The 23,913-nt window shown below is 39.8% G+C and overlaps 1 protein-coding gene across 3 annotated transcripts in view; it reads left to right on the top strand.

The window, feature by feature from the left end:
* Positions 1-23,913, top strand: part of LOC140191605 (vitamin D3 receptor-like) — a 199,691-nt gene that overhangs the window by 41,287 nt on the left and 134,491 nt on the right. For 2 of the 3 annotated variants that reach the window (XM_072249154.1, XM_072249153.1), the window contains exons 2-3: positions 16,096-16,325; positions 23,659-23,746. Coding sequence is in view for 1 of the 3 variants with exons in the window: in XM_072249152.1 (XP_072105253.1) it covers positions 16,319-16,325 (7 nt within the window). In the remaining 2 variants the exon portion in view is untranslated. The remainder of the gene's footprint in view (positions 1-16,095; positions 16,326-23,658; positions 23,747-23,913) is intronic. The other variant, XM_072249152.1, reaches the window with a different exon arrangement.

Here is a 23,913-nt window from a genome sequence, read left to right on the forward strand (position 1 = left end):
GGAGGAAGAAGTACAGGGTGGCAGGTGATAGGTGAAACCAGGGGAGGGGATGAAGTGAAGAGCTGGGAAGTTGATTGGTGAATGAGATAAAGGGCTGGAGAAGGGGGAAAACTAACAGAGAGTAGACCATGGAAGAAAGGGAAAGGGGAGGAGTACCAGAGGAAGGTGATGGGCAGGTAACGTGAGAGAGTGAAACAAGAATGAGGAATGGTGAAGGAGAGGTGGGTGGCAATTACCAGAATTTTCAGAAGTCAATGTTCATGCTATCAAGTTGGAGGCTACCCAGATGGCATACAAAGTGTTGCTCCTCCAATCTAAGTGTGGCCTCATCCTGGCAGTAGAGGAGGCCATGAACTGGCATGTTGAATGGGAAGTAGAATCAAAATGGGTGGCCACCAGGAAATCCCACATACTGTCTTGCTTTTGCCTCCTGGCTGACTGTAGTCCACTATTGTTCAGTGGTTAAATCTGTACGATGTTCAGTTCCTCATGAAGCCAGTTTAAGGGAAGATTATATGTAGTATCAAGCATGGTGACAGATTATGCTCGTTGTTTTCAGCGTATCATCCTCCTTGACCTACTGCCCAATGCCCTGATGTGGTGCATGGTAGTTGCTGTTGCCCTTTCATTCTCCTGTGTTGATGGCCACCCTCCCATTACAAGTATTTTTTAAGCCAAAATTAGATGAAACTTGCCTCACTATTCCTCTTTCACTTTATTTTTTGTAATTTTAATGTCTTGCACTCTACCCCTGCCCCAAAACAACAAATTTCACCAATCAGGGTTTCATTCCCACTGCTATCTATTAAGGGTTTGTACATTCTCCCCATCACGGCATGGGTTTCCTCCAAGTGTTTGGGTTTCCTCCAGGTGGTTGCGTTTCCTCAAAACATTCCAATACATGTGGTTACAGTTAGTGGCACCAGAAGCATGACAACACTTGCGGGCTGCCCTCAGTACAATTCTTAGACATGGTCATTGACACATTTCGCTGTATGTTTTGACGTATGTGTGACAAATAAAATTGATCTTGTGATTTGAGTCCTGTCTCCAACAATCGAGGAAATTTAAATTATTTTTCTCAGCTTCAGCATCTGTGGTGGTGAGCTGTGAGGAGCTCTTCCAATCCTTGCCCTCTTCTGTTTTGTGTTCTCTTGCTAGGCAGGAAAAAGTGAGCAACTCTAATGACACCTGATGGATAGAGTGCATATTGTGAGGAAAGACAGACAGTTGCAAAAGGGGATGTAGATAGACTTGCATTAAGCAATGCCTTTCACTTCTCTTGCACGATATTCCAAGGCATTTTACAGCCTATGAAGTACTTCTGAAATGTCACCAATCTGTTCACAGTAAGCTCCTGCAAAAGTAATATGATAATGACCAGATAGTCTGTTCAAAACACATTTTCAGAAAATGTGAAATTGTCTACTCGATGGGAATTCAAAATTGTACTTGAGTGTAGATAACTAAATTAATGTGCACATACGGCGAGCAATCAGGAGAGTGAATAGCATTTGGGTCTTTATTGCAAGAGGTTGGAATACAAGAGTCAGAGTTTTGTCAATTATGGAAGGCTTTGTGATTCAAAGGATTCTGTACAACTTTACCATACTCCACCGCCCCCCCCCGCCACCCAAGCAACTGTCATAGATACAGTTGTAATAGTCCCAGACACCAATGTGTTACCCACTGAAAATGGCAAATTTTGTCTTCTCCCTGTCCATGAATAAACTCAATCAATCCATAAATCCTCATCTTGTTCAACCTCTCAAATGTGCTGTGAAAATCCTAATATTGTATCCTCAAGTTCTGGCTTGGCCTTCCTCAGAAGTCCTCTAGATTTGCCAAACACTTTCATAAAACCATATAGATTCTGTATTATAGTCTTGCATCTAATCATCACATCTGTAGATTTTAAATAATTAACGGAAAGGCACCTAGGCATTAACCGGGAGCCTGAAGTTTTAGCAATGGACTTTATTGACATAAAGCAACTTTACAGGAATCTGCTGTTATCTGGTAGAAATCATATTCACAGGTAAAAATCACAAATAGCCTCTGGGTCCTTGACTACTGTATTGAACACAGCAAGGGATTTTCTGTTATTAGTTAATGGAGTCAGTTGAAACTCAGTTTACCCTAAGTCTACCTGATGGTTGTATGCATAAGCACCTTCAGTGCAGCAGCACCTTGACTCCCAAGAGCTCAATCTTAGAACAGTAAATCTGTCTTCTCTAATCTTTAGCTTTAATCAGATTTTTTCTTAAGGATCGTGACTGGGTGTTTCTTTCAAAATGTCTTTAAACCTCAAAATAATCAGGTAGTTGGATAAAGCAGTTGCTGAGATTCAGACACAGTGCAAGTCCCTGCAGCTCAGACACCAGTTGAAATATGGAACATTTCCTGGGGTCATCACCACACCCTAATGTAAATGCTGCTTGATTGATGGGGTTGTTTCCAGTCTTTTTATGGTTGGAGCGCTCTATTCATATCTTAGAAGTGTTTAACAAAATATTAATTGGTCCTAGTAGGAATGATAAAGCTAATACTGACTCATTCTGAGTAAACAATTTGTATTCATTGTATCAAAATGTGTAACAATAAATATAAGGTTCCAAATATTAAAAGGGCTTTTTTGTCCTAACAGTTATTGATATCCCTTAAATTACCTATATTTATGTGTATGTTGGCTACCCTGCCTGAATCACTTTGTCTTAATGGTCCCCTCTACCATAATTCATTTGTGCTCCAATCATCTCATCTTTTCTGAATGGTTTTACTGGAATATTATTCAATCGGGAGAAAAATATTTCTTTCACTGCTTCATCAAAGTAGCCAGCCTTCATATTAAGAAAGAGTGTTAGTAGATTATTTGATTTTGTGGTAACTTTAATCTTGTTGCTGCTTGATGTGCTTTACTGGAAAGAAATCAGAAATGTTCCCCTTCATAGCCCATTTCAAATACTTTCATTTGAAAGCATCTTGTCACACCCATGGGCTATGTAACAATTTGTAAGATGCAAGTTTCCCCTCTGTTCTATTACAAGCTTGTGCTGACTATTGAGGCTGGAGAGGACAGATTTGGTTAAACTGCCAGTTTATAACATTTGGATTTTTTTTTTTCTTCCTAAATCCCTGGTCCTCTCTGGTTTTCTCTCATTTTAAAAGGTAAGTGCAGGCTGATAACTTTTTGAAAAACATATACAAACTAATTGTTCACTCGCCTGGGGACAGTTTTCATAATATCAAGCCAGGCAATATTAATATGATCTACAATTAATGGAACAGGTTACATTTGCCACATCTTATTATGGAGTCAGATTTTGCCCACACATTGTTTTTCCCCTTCTATTTGAATTGATCATGAAGTATGTTTTTTGTTTATTGAAACTGGAAAATATAAGTTTCTTTGGTTTATTTTCATTTTGGTTGTGTGTGGAAGTGTTTGTTTAGCGAAAGGAATTCACTTTTTTTTTCAAATTCAAGATGTGTTCTGTACCTGGTAATGCCAGCATTTATTGGCCATCTCTAATTTCCTGAACCAAGGAGGCAGTTCAGTTGACCACATTTACTAAAAATAGTATAGCTTTAAAATGCAGAAGGAACCGATTTCAGCCAGCTCTCTGAAAGGATTTTTCCTTGGTCCCAATGCACTATTCCATAAATGCTATTCTTCAGACAATTTATCTCTTTTCAAACTTTTCCACTTTTTTAAAATTATGCTTTCTGGCCAATCCAGGTTCTTGCAAACATCTCTTGTGTACATTTTGAGCACAAAGGATGCTAGGTAAGTAATTATCCTGGGAATGTGGGCTGAAAATAAAAGGGGATTGGTGTAAATGTGTGCTTAATGGTTGGTGTAAATTCTGGGCCAAAGGGTCTATTTTTGCACTAGAACTAATGATGTAGATTCTAATTATTCTAACCCATCATCGATTAGTAAGACCAAGTTGTCTTGGTGTCCAACCTCAGGCATTCCTGGGATAACTTGGTCCAATTTCACCACAAAGTTTCAGAAACAGAAAAAAATACATCTAGCTGAATAACTCTCCCCTGAGTCTGGGAGATCAGAAAATGTTTTCCTCCTTACAGCTTGCAGGAAGACCCTGCCGCATTGCTGAAATAAAGAAGTTGTGCAGGTTTTTTCTTTTGCTAGAAACCATTTGGTTACACTGTACCAGGTGCACAGAACGCTGTTAAAGCATGTTATACAAAGCTGAATTGCCACCTTGCAAATGAGCAAATTGCACTGAAATTCCTGAAACAGTATGTTCTCTAAGAAATGTGGTCTATTTAGGTTTGAAACAAATACATGCAGATGTGATAAATGCACATCTTTGAATGTTTTGCTAAACTCACTTTGTATAAAAGTCCAATGTGTAGTGTATTTAATATTGTAAATATGTTGTTTGATTTAAGCATTATTTGTTTACGTAACCTGTAATGAATTGTATGTAAGAAGTATTTGAACGCCATATGTCATTATGCCACCACGTCATATATGGGTACCTCACTAAAGTAAAAACTAAGTAGACCTGTCTCCTGGTTCCTGGTTTTTCTTTCATTTAGTTTATGGAGCTTGAAAGCATAACAGTGGTGTTGAGGAAGATTTAAAATGAACCTGAGACACCTACCTACCTGTTGAAGTGCAGCATGTTTATTTTGAAAGACTGGGGAGGGGGATGGTGGTGGAGAGAGATTTGAGTTTTATAATTTAAAAATAAGGCATAGTATGTATTTCTTTGGAGAGTAAGAGGCGGTAGAGTGTTTTTAAAAAGACGGACATTCTTAGATTCATAAACAGCACTGGGTGATGATTTTAAAAAAATAAGCAGAACTGGCTGGCAGATAACTGGATGATGTATACTGAATGAATTGAGTGGGATTTTGAAGCAAATGAAACAGCCAATGAAAAGAGGACCAGAATTACTGAGTGTAATTGGTGGAAAAGCATAAAATTGGCTTAGAAATATAACTGCTGCTATCGCAGACGTAATGCAGGAACATTTAGAACCAAGACAAGTTGATTGCAGAAAGCTTTAGATTTCATAAGCAGAATCAAAGTGTACAGGAGTCCATTTCAGCTTACGTGGCTGAATTGAAGAGGTTGTCTGAGCATTGGCAGTTTGGTGATGAGCTTAATGATGCACTGAGAGATTGTTTAGTTTGTGGAATCTACAAGAAAGCATTCAAAAATGGTTCCTAACTAAAGCACAGCTCACATTTAAAAGAGCAGTTGAATTCACTGTATCAATGGAAACAGCAGCCAGAGACACAACTAAGTTACAGTTGGGAATGAAAGTGAGAATGAATAAAATTGCAATGTCTAATCAGAAACCTGCTTGGTGGAACAAATTGTTACTGTTGTGACGGGCTTGTATACTGTACACCAGACCAATGTAGGTTTAAATGTGAACTTCAAATTTCAAAGTACATTTTTTTTAGTTAAAGTGTGTACTTGGACTTTCAGAAGGGCTTTGACAAGGTGCCACACATGAGGCTGCTTACTAAGTTAAGAGCCCATGGTATTACAGGAAAGTTACTAACATGGTTAGAGCATTGGCTGATTGGTAGGAGGCAGTGAATGGGAATAAAAGGATCCTTTTCTGGTAGGCTGCCAGTGACTAGTGGTGTTCCCCAGGGGTCGGTGTTGGGACCACTTCTTATGCTGTATATCAGTGATTCAAATGATGGAATAGATGACTTTGTCGCCAAGTTTGCAGATAATACGAAGAATGGTGGAGGGGCAGGTAGTGTTGAGGAAACAGGTAGGATGCAGAAGGACTTAAGACAGATTAGGAGAATGGGCAAGAAAGTGGCAAATGAAATACATTGGAAAATGCATGGTCATGCACTTTGGTAGTAAGAAATCAATGTGCAGACTATTTTCTAAACAGGGAGAAAATCCAAAAATCTGAGATGCAAAGGAACTTGGGAGTCCTTGTGCAGAAGCAAATGCAATGTTAGTATTCATTGCAAAAGGTGTAGAATACAAGAGCAAGGATGTGATGTTGAGGCTTTATAAGGCACAAGTGAGGCCTCACCTTGAGTATTATGAACAGTCTTGGGCCCCTCATCTTAGAAAAGATGTGCTGGCATTGGAGAGGCAGCCTAACAGATAGCCACAAAACAAGAAACAAAAAAAGACTCTTTTTCTTTTTAAAAAAACCTGACAAACACCCAATGGGCATAGAGATTTTTTTGAAAAAGCAAATCGTGCAAACAATAAAAGTATGCAAAATGAGTCCTCGAACATGAAGCCTGGAGCAAGCCCACAGCTTCAGCCTCAGTTCAAAACATAGTGGAGTAAACATCGTCCAGCTGCAGACACAAAGAATGGAGCAGGCCCTCAGCTTTAGTGCAGCAATTATATACAAAGTAGGACACGTACAAAGAGCATGTCAGGCAGACAGATAAATCAGCTGCACAGGGAAGAGAAAAAGACAAAAAGTCAAGTTGCAGTTTCAAAAAAAGCACTAACCTGCATGCTGTTGATGAAACATCTGATAGTGATGAGAGTGACACAGGACTGGGTAGCTTTGAGATTTAAAATATGAAAACTCATGAGATGAGCAATATGGTTTACACTAGAAGTGAGCAGCAAATTATTTAAAATGGATTTGGACATTGGCTTGACTATTTCAGTCATTACATAAAATGAGTTTGAATGATGTTTCAAAGATACTGAACTGAAGCCTGCAGTTATCGTACTAAGAGCTTGTACTGGAGTAAAGATAACTCCTGTGGGAATGACCTTTGTAACTGAGATACAACAGTCAACAAGCCACATTGGGCTTGCATTGTGGGGCCGTTACTGGCCAAGACAACTACAACTTGATTGGAGATCCATCCATCATTTGCATGCCACATCCCCCACAATAGAGTCACCTGAAAGCAAATTAAAGGTACTGGATGATGCAACAGTGTTCGAGATTGGAAAACTCAAACATATCAAGGGTAAAATAGCATTAAATGAAAATGTCACACCTAGTTTTGCAAAGCCCATCCCATTCCTTGTACCATCCTGATAAAGTAGCCAGTGAACTTGATCGTATGGAGGCCGGAGGAATTCTTTCCAAGGTCAAGTGGAAATTACTACAACAGTTAGAAAAAGTAGGATCTCCCGGTAGCCACCCATTTTAATTCCACTTCCCATTCCCATTCTGACATGTTCATTCATTACTCCACTACTGTCACAATGAGGCCACTCTCAGGTTGGAAGAGCAACATCTTGTATTCCGTCTGGGTTGCCTCCAGTAATGGCATGAACATCATTTTCTCAAACTTCTGGTAATGCCCAGCCCCCCTTTTCTCCATTTCTCATCCCCTTTTTCCGCTTTCATTTTATCTCCTTGCCTGCCCATTGGCTCTCTCTGGTGCTCTTCCCTCTCTTTCTTCCATGGCATTCTGTCTCTTTCACCAATCAACTTCCCAGCTCTTTATTTCATTCCTTCCCCTCCAGGTTTCACCTATCACCTGGTGTTTCTCTCTCCCCTCCCCCCACCTTTTAAATCCACTCCTCAGCTTTTTTTCTCCAGTCCTGCCAAAGAGGTTCAGCCCGAAATGTCGACTGTACTTTTTTCCATAGATGCTTCCTGGCCTGCTGAGTTCCTCCAGTATATTTTGTGTGTGTTACAAACAGTAACTATAACAGGTTCCTGCCAAACCTGGCTACTGTGCTCCACCCTTGGAACTCATTACTGCAGAATGGGAAGAAATGGCAATGGACAAAGCAGTGGCTTTCCAAAAGTGAAAGGAAATGGGAATGTCAGATTCTGTACCCACACATTATGATCCACATCATCCAGTGAAGCTTGTCTGTGACGCTTCACCCTATGGTATAGGTGTAGTCATGTCACATGTTCTGAGTGATGGAAGTGAACACCCTATAACCTTTGTATCATATTCCCTTACCACTGCAGAGAAAAATTATGCACAGGTTGACAGAAAGGCCTTGAGTCTGGTTTTAGTGTAAAATGTTTCAACCAGTATTTGTATGGGAGAGAGTTTACTTTCATTACTGATCATCAACCATCAGTATCCATTTTCAATCCACAGAAGGTGTTCCACAAACAGCAGCAGCAGTATGAATGCAGAGAGGGGCTCTGTTTCTTGGAGGACACAATTTTATGATTGAATTCAGGAGGACAGCTAATGGAAATGCTGATGAACTGTCCCATTTACCCTTGGGAAAGGAAATACCTGAAAAATTTACAGGAAGTCATTGGTTTTTCTATACAGTTTCACCACTATATAGTTGACCCAGCTGGCTACACAATTCAGGAATGCTTCAATTGTTAAATTTCATTCTTGTTTTAAATTCTTTCAAGGATTCAAAGCTTTCCACTTCCTTATCTCAATAAGCTATTTCTGACCAAACCAAGATTATTTGGTTCCCTTGTTTTTCCCTTGAGTTTGCAAATCATGAATATTTAGTCTTTATTTCTGCAATTAATTATACAGATTTGCTGCTCTGCACAAGGTAAACAACACCACCTTTATTGCTATGCCTGAGCTACTGGGCATGCTCAGAACTATACACAGCCTTAAGGAGGAAATATGCACAAAAGAAATATATAAACCAAAGCAACAACATAACACTGCATTCCCTCCCCATGATAAACAAAAGAGCTATTCTCATTTTCTTGGTCTTTTATATCACATTTTTACAGAGTCTTTTAGCTATGAAGAAGGTTTAAGTTTACAGGTTTAAGCTTGGTGGTTTCAGGATGCAAAAATGTTGACTGTTGGATCCACTTGGATTCTTTGGTTTCTTCATCTTTGAGATTTGGATTTGCAGACAGTGGATTGTGCTATGGATGCTTTGAAGAATGATGGGTTTCATGTGATGCTTTGTAAACTGTGTGGTGCTCTGATCATCGGCTTCGGAAAGCTGCATGCCATGTGGAATAACTTGCTGGCCTATGTGGTTACTGCATTTTGCAAGAATTATATCCCCAGGCTGTAATGGTGTAGATCTGAACTTTCAATTCTTTCTCTGCCTTTTGCTTTAATGTTGTTTTTATCATACCCATGTGGTGTTGATCTTCTATCTTGCAGAGCATCTCTGGGTGCCATGTACACTCAAGGATGTGTATGTGGCTGGTTGTCTTCCTGTTGCTGAGTGAGGTGTTTCTCTGCAGTTTTGTAAACCAAAATGAAGTTCTTGCTTCCATGGTTTGCCTTGACATAAGCAGTACCAATTACTTTCTTTAGTATTCAGGTAAATCTCTTCACTTCACCATCAGTGTGTGGTATGCAGGGTTTTATTTTTATTTACATTGTGTGACTTCTAAGTAGGTTACAAATTTCCTGGAGTTGTCAGTGAGGTTATCTAACCTTGCCACACAGGTTATAGATGTAGTTAAACCTCTGAATGGTGGTCTTTGTGGATATAGAGCTGACAGTTTCCATAAGGGGTAGTAGTTTCAATGTCAACCAATGGCCCATGGGGTATTTCTGACATTTGTATTGGTTCTTATATGTTTGACTTTGTACTTGCTAAGCATGCAGGACAATTGTTGAGTCTTTATAATGCTTGTGAAGACAATGAAAAGAAATGTCTAAATCATATTCCATTTGTAACTGCAGGATGATAAAGAGATAAACTCACAGCCAAGATGTGAGGTGGGTGCAGTCCTGAGTTTGTTGTGAACTTGCTGTGTACATGCACTATCATGAGAAGGTGTAGTTTCTATGACCCATTTCCAGTTTTGTGATTCAATCATTGTCATCCGTGGTGATGGAGCAACATCTATCTTTGGTGTAACTTTGATTTCACTTATTGTTGGCATTTTAGGCACTGCATTCATAGTCATGTACCTGATATTCTGTTCTGTGAATTGGTCTTCACAAGTGAGACCTGTTCTACGCATGGCATGAAGGAAAATATAATCAGCAGGATTTAACTTTTCCAGGCTGATATGTAACATAATAATCATGCTCCTGGAGCATGATTAATTGAAGTATACAGTGTTCAATACAAGTGGGCTTTTAGGATTGTTAAATAGACTAACAAGCCATCTATGGTCAGTCATATTTATTACTTTACAGATACCAGATGAAAATGTAAAATGCCCCAAGAGATGGTGCTTCTCTCCCTGTGAAGTTGGTTAACAATCATGACAATTGACATTTGATCAGCTTTATTTCTCTATCAGAATAGCAACAGGACCAACGGGGCTCACATTTACAATCATTCGAGTAGTTTTCCCTTTATCATAGTACATAGTTAAATATTGATAGTTTTCTGCAGACTTTTTAATTTCAGGCTATTTGTATTTGTTAGCTTTGGTCAAAGGGTACAAGAGATCTGATAATGTATCTAAATTAGGAATAAATCAGATGAATTATGTATCACATCTATGTGAACTTCTCACATATTGATAGGGTCTACGGTACGTATTACAATGGGTTGGACTTTGTTTTGATCTGGTGTGACACTATTACTAGTGAAGTTATATACTATAACAAATGAGTAGATTTATTGGTAATGGAATCTTGAATTTACATTGTGATCAAACTTGCTCTAGTGCTGGGAAGGGCGTGGGATACCTATGTTCACTTTATGCAAGGCTCCAATCAGACAATTCTGTCATGTAGCCTGAGATATTGTCCATGATAGAAAAAGACATGCACGCAAATGTACGTACAACAGCCTTTCCTCTACTAGCTTCACATGTGGAGCTAGTGGAGCAAAACTAGCTCCACTAGTCAAGCATCAAGATGGGGAAGTGGGTGGTCTAGGGTTGTGATAGCACTTGGAATCAGATCATTGAGAGTTAGGGCTGGAGTATTGAACATTGTTGCAATGAGGACTCTAGGAGTGGAAGATTATTAGCCAGATGGACACAGGGTCACTGTCAAAATAGCAGTGCTCAAATTGCGCTAAGTGATTGGATGGGTATGGAGAAACAAAGGAATGATGGTGGCAGCAAATGCAAAGAGATATTTTTGACACCCAAAAGAAGATCACTGTATTGCTGCTGACCAGGTAAGACTGGTCCCAGTTATGTAACTCAGTCCTGTTGTGTGGTTTTGACTGGAACTGTCAATAACTCCTTTCATCCCACAGATGTTACTGGACCTGCTGAGTTCCTCCAGCAGATTGTTGCTCCAGATTCCAGCATCTGCAGTCACTTATGTCTCCTAAGCGACTCAGAAGCTGATCTCTCCTCTCTTGCTAATACTTGTTTTTTTGAGTAGCTTTCAACATTTGCCCCATGTGCCATCAAACTGGGTGTTGCAACCTGTTATAATTGAACATAATTATAGAGTACTACAGCACAGAAAAAGGCCCTTTGGTACATTTAGTCTATACAGACCTAGTCCCTTCTACCAGCACCCAGATGATATCCCTCCAAGCCCCTCCCATTCATGTATCTATCTAAACGTCTCTTAAATGTTACAATTGAACCCACATCCATCACTTCCAATGGCAACTTGTTCCACACTCGCACCATCTAAGTGAAGAAGTTACCCTTAAGATTCCTCTTAAATATTTCACCTTTCACTCTAAACTTAAGACCTCTAGTTCTAATCTCACCCAGCCTGGGGTGAAAAAGCCTGCATGCATCACCCTATAATTTTGTGCACCTCTATCAAATCTCCCCTGATTCTCCTGTGTTCAAGGGAATGAAGGCCTAACTTTTTTAGCCTTTCCCTATGACTCAGGTACTCAAATCCCAGCAACATCCATGTAAATTTTCTCTGCACTCTTTCAATTTTATTGATATCTTTCCTGTAGGTAGGTGATCAGAATTGCACACAATACTCTAAATTCGGCCTCGCCAACATCTTATACAAATGCTATATTACATCCCAACTCCTGATTTATGAGGGCCAATATGTGAAAAGCTCTCTATGACACTATCTACCTGTGATGTCACTTTCAAGGAATTATGGTCTGTATTCCCAGTTCCCTTTATTCTACAGGATACCTCAGAGACCTACCATCACTGTGTAAGTCTTACCCTGGTTTGTCCTTCCAAAGTGAAACACCTTATACTTGACTGCATTAAATTCCAGCTGCTATTTTTTCAGCGAATTTTCCTAGCTGGTCAAGGTCACACTACTACTTTGATAGCCTTCCTCACTGTCCACTACCCCCCACACCCACCCCCATTTTGGTGTCATCCACAAATTTGTTGATCCAATTTTATTATATCATCATCTAAATCATTAATTGATGACAAACAACAACAGACCCAGCCATTATTGTGGCACACCCCTAATCACAGACCTCCAATCAGAGAGATGACCATTACTGCCAATGTTGGGTCCAACTTACTACTTCATTCTGAATGCCAAGTAGCTTAACCTTCTGGACCAGCCTCCCATGTCGGACTTTGACAAAGTACACGTAGACAACATCCCCTGCTCTGTCTTCATCAACCTTCTTGGTAACCTCCTCAAAACACTAAAGTTGGTTAGACATGACCTACCACACAGAAAGCCATGTTGACTATAGACACAAAAATACATTACGCAAAAAAACTTCTAGCCAAGTGCATTTCAAAACTGGCTGCAGAGTACTCTGGGGCATCCTAATTATGTATGTATTTTTGAACTATGGGGCCTTTTGTGATATAAGAAACACAACGGCCAAAAGATGTACAGCAAAGACTAGCTCAGTGATGTGATAGTTTAATTGAAGCGTTAATATTGGGCCGGGCAACTGGGAGAGCTACTCCTGCTCTTAAGGAATTGAACCCACCATTTTCTGACTCTGAAGTGGGCTAATCTGAGTGACAGCTGAAAATATTCAGTTTACCAAGGTTCAAATGAAGATTACTATGAACAGTACTCAAAGTGCACTGAAGGGTTCTTAAATATGCTAAAATATACTTTTGGTATGCTAAACTTGATTGTTTCTGATAGGGATAGCATAGTACAGAATCACAGAGCATTCTTTGATCGCAGAGCATGCTGCAAAATGCTTCTTTCAGTCGTTTCCAATGTTGGACTTGAATATTAGTGAATAGTTGATAATAATTGCATTAAAAAAATCAAACGTTTGGTCTAGGTGGAGTATTAATATAATAAAGGGTCAAAGACTAAAATTTAACACAATGATGCACTTAGTTAATCCTACATCGCAGTTAGAATGCATGTTTTACACCTGGGCATGGAAGCCCTACGTGGAAGTATGCAATTGTGAACTCTAAATAGCTGTGAGACACCACAAGACACAGGCCTCCAGTCAGAGAGAGAACCATCTACTACCACTCTCTGGATTTGGGCACTAAGCCAAATTTGGATCCAGTTTGCTACTTCATCCTGAATGCCAGGCAACTGAATGTTCTGAACCAGCCTCCCATGTGGGACTTTAACAAAGGCCTTGCTAAAGTCTGTGTAGACAACATCTACCACCTTTCCTTCATTAACCTTCTTGGTAACCTCCTTAAAAAAACTCTAAGATTGATTAAACATGACCTACCACACACAAAGTCATGCTGACTATCCCTAATTCATAACTTAGGTCTAACAGCATTTTTTGGGGCTGTTTCTTGTGCCTCTACCCATATTAGACAATGAGAAGAGTTGCTTTTTTTGTGCAATTCAATGCCCCCCTTCAGTTATTATGAAATGTGATACAACTTGCAACAGCATTTTGGAAAATTACTGAGGAAATAGCCAACAGAAAACAATGCTGGTCATGACTAGTTCAATTGTGAATCATATCATTGAGAAGTGTGAATATTCTTTTTAAGCAACATATTTGTTCTTTTCAGTGCAGCACATATTTGATGACAATGAATTTTTTTTGCCTAGAAATTGGACTGCATATCTCTTGTTTTCTTGGCACAATGTGATTGGAAAAACAGTGTAATCCAGAGTAAATAATGTGAGCATTTCTGGAAACTCAACTGGTCACATCCGGGCAGGATCCACAAAAACCTGTCTGATCTTTTCCTATTGTTATGTGTGCACTTAATGACGTTAATGATCATGTAACACCATTTTCCGCTGCTGTTGACATTGATTGGAGTTCACAGGTGCATAAAGTGCACTCAGGCAGTTTTTTTTTTAAAAGTCCTCAATCTGTTGCATTCTGCATTGTGGTGTTATTTAAAGGACCATTCAGCTAATAACAGGAGATTTCCTAATGCAGCTTTAAAGCCTACTGCAAACTGCTTCCATGCCTTACAGTGCTCCAAGTCTGAAAGCATTAGCATCTTGTGTTCCTTGGTCACACGATCTCTTGATTAACTAATATAATAGGTGCCTCTTTGGTGGTACCGCAAGCAGTATCTTTTGAGTGGGAGCTTCAGGCTAAGCATCACAGGTAACAAAAGGATCCTGAGGAGGAGTGCAAAGAGCCCATCCCTAGTCAGTTTTCAGGGTCACGAGATGTTATATTGACCTTGCTGAAAAGCATTGTATCCATAGATAAGAACAAAGTACTCAACACTGCGCAGGTCAGGCAGCATTGTGGAAAGTGAAACTGTGTTAAAATTTCAGGTCAGAGTGTCAGAGCCTTTGTTGCCTGATAACATCCCTAAAGCAGCCTGCCAGGAGATAGGGAAGAGGCACATGAGGAAGGGTGGGAGAATGACACAGATCAGTCTGATGAGGACCCTCTGACGCTGAATGAATTGCCCCAATAAGATCAGGAGCAAAAAGACGTGACTTAGTGTAGGATGAAGCCTATATCTGCCCTTGCTACTAGAGATCCCTTAGCAGAAAAGTTTCATGAAGACACACACAGACATTGTCCCCTTGCAATATTTAATTCTTTGCACAATTCATGTTCATTTAACAGCAGGATACAGTATAAAACAATCAATTTTGTACTGGTGGTGGTGAGCTGCACCAATTTAAACACTAAATCATCCCACATTCACCAGATCACATTTGTGACACCTTCATGTCTTCATGCATCTTGTTTCCACGGGGGTATGCACTACATTCTCTGAAGAAGTAATATCTGCAGTGGATGAAGTAGAACTGGTGGATGTACTTACTATATGTAGATTTCCAGGAAGCATGAGAGAAAGAAGGCACAATGATTGCTGCAAAAGAATATAGAAAGTCTAAGTGAGAGGCAAAGATATGGCAAGTGGTGTTAAATGTAGGAAATTTAAAATGATTGACTTTAGCAGCAAAAATAAAAAGAAAACATATTTAAATTGTGAGAGATTGCAGAGCTTTAAAATGAAGAAGGAACTGAGTTCCCTGGTACATGATTTAAAAACGGTTGTCATGCCAGCACAACAAATAATTAGGAAAACCAATAGAATTTTGTTGTTTAATGCTTAAAAAAAACACTGATTACAACAGTAGGGAAATTGTGCTGTAGTTACATGGGGAATTTGTGACACCTCATCTGGAGAACTGTGTACGCCATTGGTTTTCATATTTAAGGAAGGATGCTAGAATATTTGAAGAAGATCAGAGGATGTCCTACAGTGATATCAGGAATATGCAATTTGTCTTGTGGAGAGTGAGGTTGGACAGGGAAGGCTTGTATCTGTTGAAGTTCAGAAAAGTGAGAGGGGACTTGATTGAAACATCAGACCCTGAAGGGTCTTGACAGGGTGAACATGGAGAGGATATTGCCCATTGTGAGAGGGTTCAAACTTAGGTTCATTGTTTAAAAATAATGGGCCACCCATTTAAGACACTGATTAGGCAAAATGTTTCCTCTTGGATGGTTATGAGTCTTTGGAACTCTTTCTCAGGGTGGTTGAAGCAAAGTTTGACTGCCAATTTTTAAGATAAAGGTCAAAGCTATTTGATTTGATAAGGGGATGTAAAAGTTGCTGCGGGTAGACAGGAATATGGTGTTGAGGTTACAAACAGGTCAGCCATGATCTTACATGGTAGAGCAGCCTTGATGGGCTGAGTGTCTTACTCCTTCAAATTTTTATGTTTCATGTGTACTTTAAGCCCTTTCAAATTAGCATACAAATGCCTCACTGAAGAGCTACTTTGCTGGTCAAATGCATTAAACTTTTGGGCTACATAACCTATTAAGTGGTTTCCATAGATGCAAGGAGTACAAAATGGTCACCGAATCATACAGTCACTTTCTTCACATCATCAATAATAACACCTCAGCAAATAAGGATTAATTGTTGACTCTCATAACAGGTTGACTGGTTCAACACTGGAGACCATGCAGAGATGAGGCTGATTCTCCCCACCATAGCACTGAGGAGATGCGACACCTTCCAGTGAAGCCCTGACGGCAAGCCTTCAGCCTCTCACTGGACCTTCTCTAAACAGTGGATTACGAAGCCTTTTCAGAAAACAACGGACTAGGAGATGAATCAACTGGAACTCAGTGATCCCACTCCAGCTTCAGCATAATTACATGACAGGTATGCAAACTATTAACTCAAGGATACTTGTGTGCAGTAGGCAGTGAAGCATAATTCTTTGATATTTGAAAGCATTTCGGAATAAACAATATGGATTTTAAAGCTTTCCACTCGCTGTCTGCATCAATAAAGAGTGAGAAAGTATTGAGCAGTGGCTCCATTTTAGATGATAGTATTGATAATCAATGCCTTTGTTCAGAAAATAATGCCACCTTTGAATGGAAATCCATACCCTGTTATCTGGAAGTACGTCATTAAGGCACATAATGACGACATTAGCGCCTGTATGGACTCAGCCACTATATTATGCACTTGTACACAGATTTGAAGCATTGTTGAATTAGGAATAAAGTTCTGTTAATCAATAATTTGCAACAAGATTACAATAGTGATGTGGATTATTTCTATGTATAATCCTTTTAAAGTACCTATCTCTGTGCATGAGATTTGTTCCTCCCTGAACTACTCCATCATTATGGGGTGTTGGTTCCAAGTCTGGGAATATCTACTGTGGTCCAGACCACACACCAAGTTCTCGACCCATCACAGAGTCAGCTGACAGACCTTAAATTTCAGATGTTTCTTCTCTGTTTTCTGCAGCTTTCTCCTCTGAGTCAGCTCTCAGCTTTATCTGAGTAGAACTCTGTTCATGATGTGGAAATGTTTGGAGATGAGACCTGTGTTCATAGGTGACGTATCCTTGCTCCTGGAAAACAGTGTTTGTGGGTGCCATCTCTCAGTTCCGGCAGCTGAGAAACCTGATGTTCATCTTCCCCCTCTGTCTGTAGAACAGCTGGCTGTTAATGTGTAGCATCTCTCTATTCCAGAAAACAGCAGTATACTCATATGTGGAACTTCAGTGCTCATTCAATTAGATCTTTACAAGTGGGATATTGCTATTCCAGGATGGTAGAGACCTGAGATCTATGTGCATTAGCGTAAGATTACATATAGACAGTGGGATGTCAAGTAGCCACTACCTATGTCACCAGTGGTAGTTGTCATCTGACACCCAGCCAATTCTGGGCAAGGCCCCCTCTGATGCCCATACCAAATTACCAACATATTCTGCCTGCCCACAGCCTACCTATGTGGTGTTTCCCTCTGCAGCACGCAGCCTTCTAACCTACCTGGTTCTTTCCTGGCAAGTGCCATTACCTGTAGGGTATGTGGGGCATTCATTGCCATCCACCCCTCATTCTAAAAGCTTCCTCCTCCTATTCCAGCCTCAGTTTCTCCTCCTTTGTCTTTGGTCCTGGTAGTGCTGGAGATAAGCCAGTGATGTATTCCCAAACTTCAGTCAAATGCCTTTGTCAGCACACTTGATACTACATTCCCAAAAAACTAGACTGAATACAATTCAGATCTGCATCCCCCACATTTTGTCTTCACCGTCTATGATCAGTTAATATGCAAGCCAGGGCGGTACGATATGGAGAGCAAGCTGTTGCCCATGCAGCAGCCACCCCCTCCACCTCCCCACCCTCCATGCAGCTGATGAATCCAGAGGAATGGCAGAGAGGGCTTCAGTGTGACTCAAGCTCCAGATTTTTCCTTGGGGTTTACTCTGGAAGCCCTCCCCATGAGTGGGTATAGATCAGATTTCCTTCTCCTAGATGAGCTGTCAACCACGGCTGACAAACCCCATCTGCCCGAAGTGACTGGTTTTAAGGCGCCAGGAACCCACATTTGCCCCTTCTCCTGTCAGTAGTAACTGTTCCGTTGGGCTTAGTAGCTAAGCCACATGTAAAGGCCAGGAGCTGGACTTGGTTGTCAGAGGCTATTTGAGACTCATGCCATTGGGAACATTTAATAGATAGTGAGAGCTTATCCCTACTACCCGCCCCAGCTATGACAACCTTAAGGAACCTAAAATAAAAACTGGATTGATATATGGGCTTTATGGGGACTTGTTTGTGGGATAACCATAAGACCATAAGGTATAGGGGCAGAAGTGTAGGCCATTCAGCCCATTGAGTCTGCTCCACCGTTCAATCATGGGCTGATCCAATTCTTTGAGACATCCCCACTCCCCTGCCTTCTCCCCATATCCTTTGATGCCCTGGCTAATCAAGAACCTATCTATCTCTGCCTTAAATGCACCCAATGACCTGGCCTGCACAGCCGCTCGTGGCAACAAGTTCCACAGATTTACCACCCTCTGACTAAAGTAACTTCTCCGCATCTCAGTTCTAAATGGACGTCCTTCAATCCTGAAGTCGTGCCCTCTTGTCTTAGACTCCCCTACCATGGGAAATAACTTTGCCATATCTAATCTATTCAGGCCTTTTAACATTCAGAATGTTTCTATGAGATCCCCCCTCATTCTCCTGAACTCCAGGGAATATAGCCCAAGAGCTGCCAGACCTTCCTCATATGGTAACCCTTTCATTACTGGAATCATTCTCGTGAATATTCTCTGAACCCTCTCCAATGTCAGTGTATCCTTTTGAAAATAAGGAGCCCAAAACTGCACACAATACTCCAAGTGTGGTCTCATGAGTGCCTTATAGAGCTCAACATCACAGCCCTGCTTGTATATTCTAGATTATGAGAACACTCAGTCCTCTTTTATTGTCGTTTAGAAATGCATACATGCATTAAGAAATGATACAATGTTCCTCCAGAGTGATATCACAGAAAACAGGACAAACCAAAGACTAACACTGACAGAACCACATAATTATAACATATAGTTACAACAGTGCAAAACAATACCATAATTTGATTAAAAAACAGACCATGGGCACAGTTTAAAAAAAAAAAGTCTCAAGTCCTAATTGACTCCCAAGTCCCCGATAGCAGGCGGCAAAAGGGAGAAACTCCCTGCCATAAACCTCTAAGGCACCGACAACTGCCAATGCCTTGGAAGCACCCGACCACAGCCAACACCGAGTCCGTCCATCCAAAAACTTCAAGCCTCCGACCAGCCCCTCCGATACAGCCTCCCTAGCGCCATCCTCTGCCGAGTGCCTTCGACCTAGCCCCAGCCGCCGAAACAAGCAAAGCCGAGGATTCAAGGCCTTCTGCTCCGGAGATTCCGGTTACCACACAGTAGCAGCGGCAGCGAAGCAGGCATTTCAGAAGTTTCTCCAGATGTTCCTCCGTACTCTCACGCATGTCTCCATCAAATCAGAATTGTGCACAGTCTGCTACTTGACAGATTACAGATATCATTCACCGGAGAGGCCGTGCGCGCTGTGTCGCGCCGCCGTCTTCTATACCTCTAGAAACGAATGCCAACAATGTATTCTCCTTCTTCACCACCGACTCAGCCTGGAGGTTAACCTTTAGCATATCCTACACAAGGACTCCCAAGTCCCTTTGCATCTCTGCATTTTGAATTCTCTCCCTATCTAAATAATAGTCTGCCCGTTTATTTCTTCCACCAAAGTGCACGATCATACACTTTCCAACATTGTATTTCACTCGCCACTTCTTTGCCTATTCCCCTAAACTATCTAATTCTCTCTGCAGGCTCTCTGTTTCCTCAACAATACCCGCTCCTCCACCTCTTTGTATCGTCGGCAAATTTAGCCACAAATCCATTAATCCCGTAGTCCAAATCATTGACATACACCGTAAAAAGCAGCAGTCCCAACACCAACCCCTGTGGAACTCCACTGGTAAACGGCAGCCAGCCAGAATAGGATCCCTTTATTCCAACTCTCTGTTTTCTGATCAGCCAACACTCCACCCCTGCTAGTAACTTCCCTGTAATACCATTGGCTGTTATCTTGCTAAGCAGCCTCATGTGTGGCACCTTGTCATGAGGTCTGAGTAGGGACCATGATGACAGCATGACAACACAAGAGCAAAGTATACCAGAAATGTGCATATATACAGCAATTCTCCATTTGTATTTATATTCAGTAAATCCACTATCTCATTCATCAGATTCCTGATTCCCATGCTCTATTTAAACACACAGTGATGCGCTGTTCCCACACTCCCTGTAAACTCACTGTGGCCCTTTCCCCATTAACATAGTGTTTCTTTTTTGGCCTGTTCCCTTTTAAACTCACCTGGTTACTGGAAAATTTATTGTATTCTTGAGTAATCACTTTTTTAAAAAAACTGAATTACAAGCATTGCTGCAATGATAAGAATAATATCCAATAGTTTGGAAAATCTGCCAGTTCAGTACCACCAAAGTCCCTAGAGTGCAGATTATCTGAGTTTTACTGTAATATAAAAGGATACCAGACACCTTACAAAATAATGCTATCAACACACAATCAGTGCTGTCTCTTAGTTACACAAAAAAAACAAGTCAGTGAAGAGCATGATCTCCTGGTAATAATGTGTTTGTCAATTCTTTCAACTTGACTCATCAGTAATCTTTACCTGTAATTAACTTGAAATTGCAGAGCTTTAACTGTGAACTGTTCCATATTGCATCTACAGGCAACTGTTAGAGATGCATTTCAATCTTTCACTCTATGTTAGCTAATAGTGCTTGAACAGTGTATTCACTGTTTAGCTGTTCATTGTAGGATAGGTAATAGAATTCTGGTCATCTATTCATGTAAACAGAGGATTAGAGAAAGTTTTGGGGCCAAGACAGAAAGGTAATAATATTATTTTCATTTATTATTATGTGAATTACCCCAAAGTGTTTTCCTATAACTTTCAAAGTTTCAGCATATGAGTGACACTGTGTCATATTTCCACCCCCACCCACCAAGAATGTCCCTAACACTTTGGACAAATGAGTGAATTAGAACTATAAATGTAAATACAACTGATGCATGGACTTGCTGTTGCATTATTGGGACTTGCACGCTGTATGTGGCCAACAAGTTGGAGTTTGGATGTCCTGGTCTAAAATGTTTAATTCCCAACCTAAAATCAGTGTGCAGTTCAATATTACTTTCAATAAATCAATCAATACTGCTATTCCTGTCCTTGTAGGTTGATTGTTTGTCATGCATTTGACCAGTGATTTCTCACTCCATATGCTCACTAGCCATAATTACCTTCCTGAATATCTGGAAAGGTACAGCAGAATTTGTTTCTGGGGGCTGTAATTCCATTGGGTAATCCATCTTTTAGAAAACTGAACCTAATTATGTTACACTATAAAAGCAGTTTTCTTTTAAGACTGATCATATGTTTGTAGGATACCAGTGCTGTTGATGGTACTTTCCCTATATTGCAGGACTTTTTTTGTGCATTAGAGAACAAACCAGCAAGTTAAAACATGGCCTTGAAATGATTGGGTGCAAGAGTGCTCCGAATACATTCCAGTCAGTTATTTCTAGGATTATTATTTGAATTTTGCAGTCTGAATAAACTAACCAAAGCCTTATTTAGAAACCAGGATTAAGTTTTGGCCACCAAAGTTTGAGAAAGAGGAAGTAAACCAGTGAAAAGCTAAATGACACCAAACATTTGATCTTGAAGTCCAGCGCTCGTAGAAGGAAGATACAAAAGGCTAACAATTTGTAATTCTGTAAAGTTCCATTAAATACTTATGATACTTTTAATATTAATAAAGGATTCAGGAAGATGGGGCAATAAGAGAACAATGAATAAGGAGCTTATAAGAAATTAGAAAAGTTCAGATGTGTACTGACAATCAAAAAATGGATATTTGAACAGAGAGAGCTATGTATTTGGATAGCCTAAGAGTTTGTCAAAGTAGTGAAAGTGCCTCTTGTATCCAGAATACACTATTTAAATCTTGGTCTTAAATTGAGATACTACTAAATTATAACTGATCCACTTGTCTAATGGTAAAACTAAGTAGGGAAAATCTCCAATATTTCTTTATTTTGGATATGATAAATGTTCTCAGTAGAACAACTTCATATTAAGATGTCTTTTGTATCAGCTGGTTATTTTATTGTAAGTAAGGTGATGCTTTTTGCAAACCATGTACATTGTCACGTTCTGATTATGTCCTAATTGCTGGACATCACTCTGGAAGAGTAAACACTTTGTCAATCCAGATACTTCTGTAATCATCAACCCTTGTTGTTTGAAAAGATCCACCATTATTCACAGCTGTTGCAGCATCCGCTTCAGCACTGACATGATAAATATTGAAATAATTCATGTTTAAATGTGTAAGCAGGTACTCTGCTGAAATGATCACTAGGCTGAGTTAATGGAGAGTGTAACCAGACCCTTGGAGTGATGCATAACCATTAAGTGGGAGAATTCAATTTCTTTTTTTAAAAAAAAATGTAAAGAAGCTGGTATGAGTGGAAGTCTTTTTTTAATGTAGTTCATTCCTCATATGAGGGCTAGAATTGCCCATTCTGGATTCTGTGATTTCAGGCACACACAAATGGCTCACTCTAGAGTCGATCAAACTGCCAGCACCTCTTCAAGAAGGTGACTTGCCATTACTTTCTCAAAACAATTAATAATGGGTAATAGATATTCTGTACGTACTTGCATCCCTAGTATGAATAAGATAGGTAATTTCCTTTTTCTGGACTAAATATACCTATTTTAAGGTTTCATGTTTGACATCTGCTTTAGATTTTCAAAACATGGTAAAATAGTGATGAAGGTAAGTTTGTTATTTGTTCCTCACTGTTGAAATTCTCACAGGTAAAGAAAAAATAAACAGATTCCATGTATGCTGTGGATGGACAACTAAAATCTTGTAATATCCTTCATACATTTGTCCTTTTATATAACTAAGCTCTCCCAATGGTCGGAATATAGGCGGCAACTAATCATCATCAAAAATGTGAAAGAATACCTATAGGAGTTGGCCATCAATTTTAATGCAGTGTACCTTCTTCCCACTCCCTACATTTTAACCTTCTCCTCTCTCTCTCCTGCTAAAATACCTTAGTGCATGATGGATAAAAGCCAATTATTCACTCCTGGCAATGTAAACCTAGTGGATGTCATGTAAAGAATAGCTGATATCTGAGAGGAATAGGAGCAGTTGTGTTGATGGATGAACCTGTCTAGCATTTCTAGTTCAGCTGCTGCGTAGATAGTTTTATGCTTCCATATGATACACACAGAAGTATCACCTTCTATGCATTGTGTAGTTTAAGTAGCATTCTCAGAAGACTAAATTATGCAAGCTCATCTTCATGCTTCTCCAAAAGAGCAGGGTCTGATGTAAGTAGCTTTATTATGCAACAATCTTGGATAGACTAGACTCATTCAACAGCAGTTTTATTTTCAGTGGAAATTGCTATGTTCATCAATTTTGCATTGTAATTCATAAGAATGATTTGAAATGATTCAAAGAAATAAAGTAAGCTTACCTTGAATATGCTGTGACAATCAAGTTGTAGCGTATGATAAGGTAGTTAAGTACAACATAATGTGGCTAAAACTTTGTTTTCTTTATTGGCAGGTTTAATGAAATTGTTTTCAAATTTTGTTTAAAAATTCAGCGACTATAGGTGAAGCAGGAAGTCGATGTTGCTTAACAAATAGGAAAGGTAAGAATAAAAAAAAACAGAATTTCCTTTCTGTCTAACTGATATAAGAAAAGTACAGAGCAAAATTCAGATTTTTGTGAACTTTTTTGGGAACTGTGTAGTCCCATAAGATTCGGAAGTAATGTTTCTGGCATATGCAGTCCCAGTGCAATTATTAAATATATTGA

The sequence above is a fragment of the Mobula birostris genome, chromosome X (genome assembly GCF_030028105.1).
Source record: "Mobula birostris isolate sMobBir1 chromosome X, sMobBir1.hap1, whole genome shotgun sequence".
NCBI lineage: Eukaryota > Metazoa > Chordata > Chondrichthyes > Myliobatiformes > Myliobatidae > Mobula > Mobula birostris.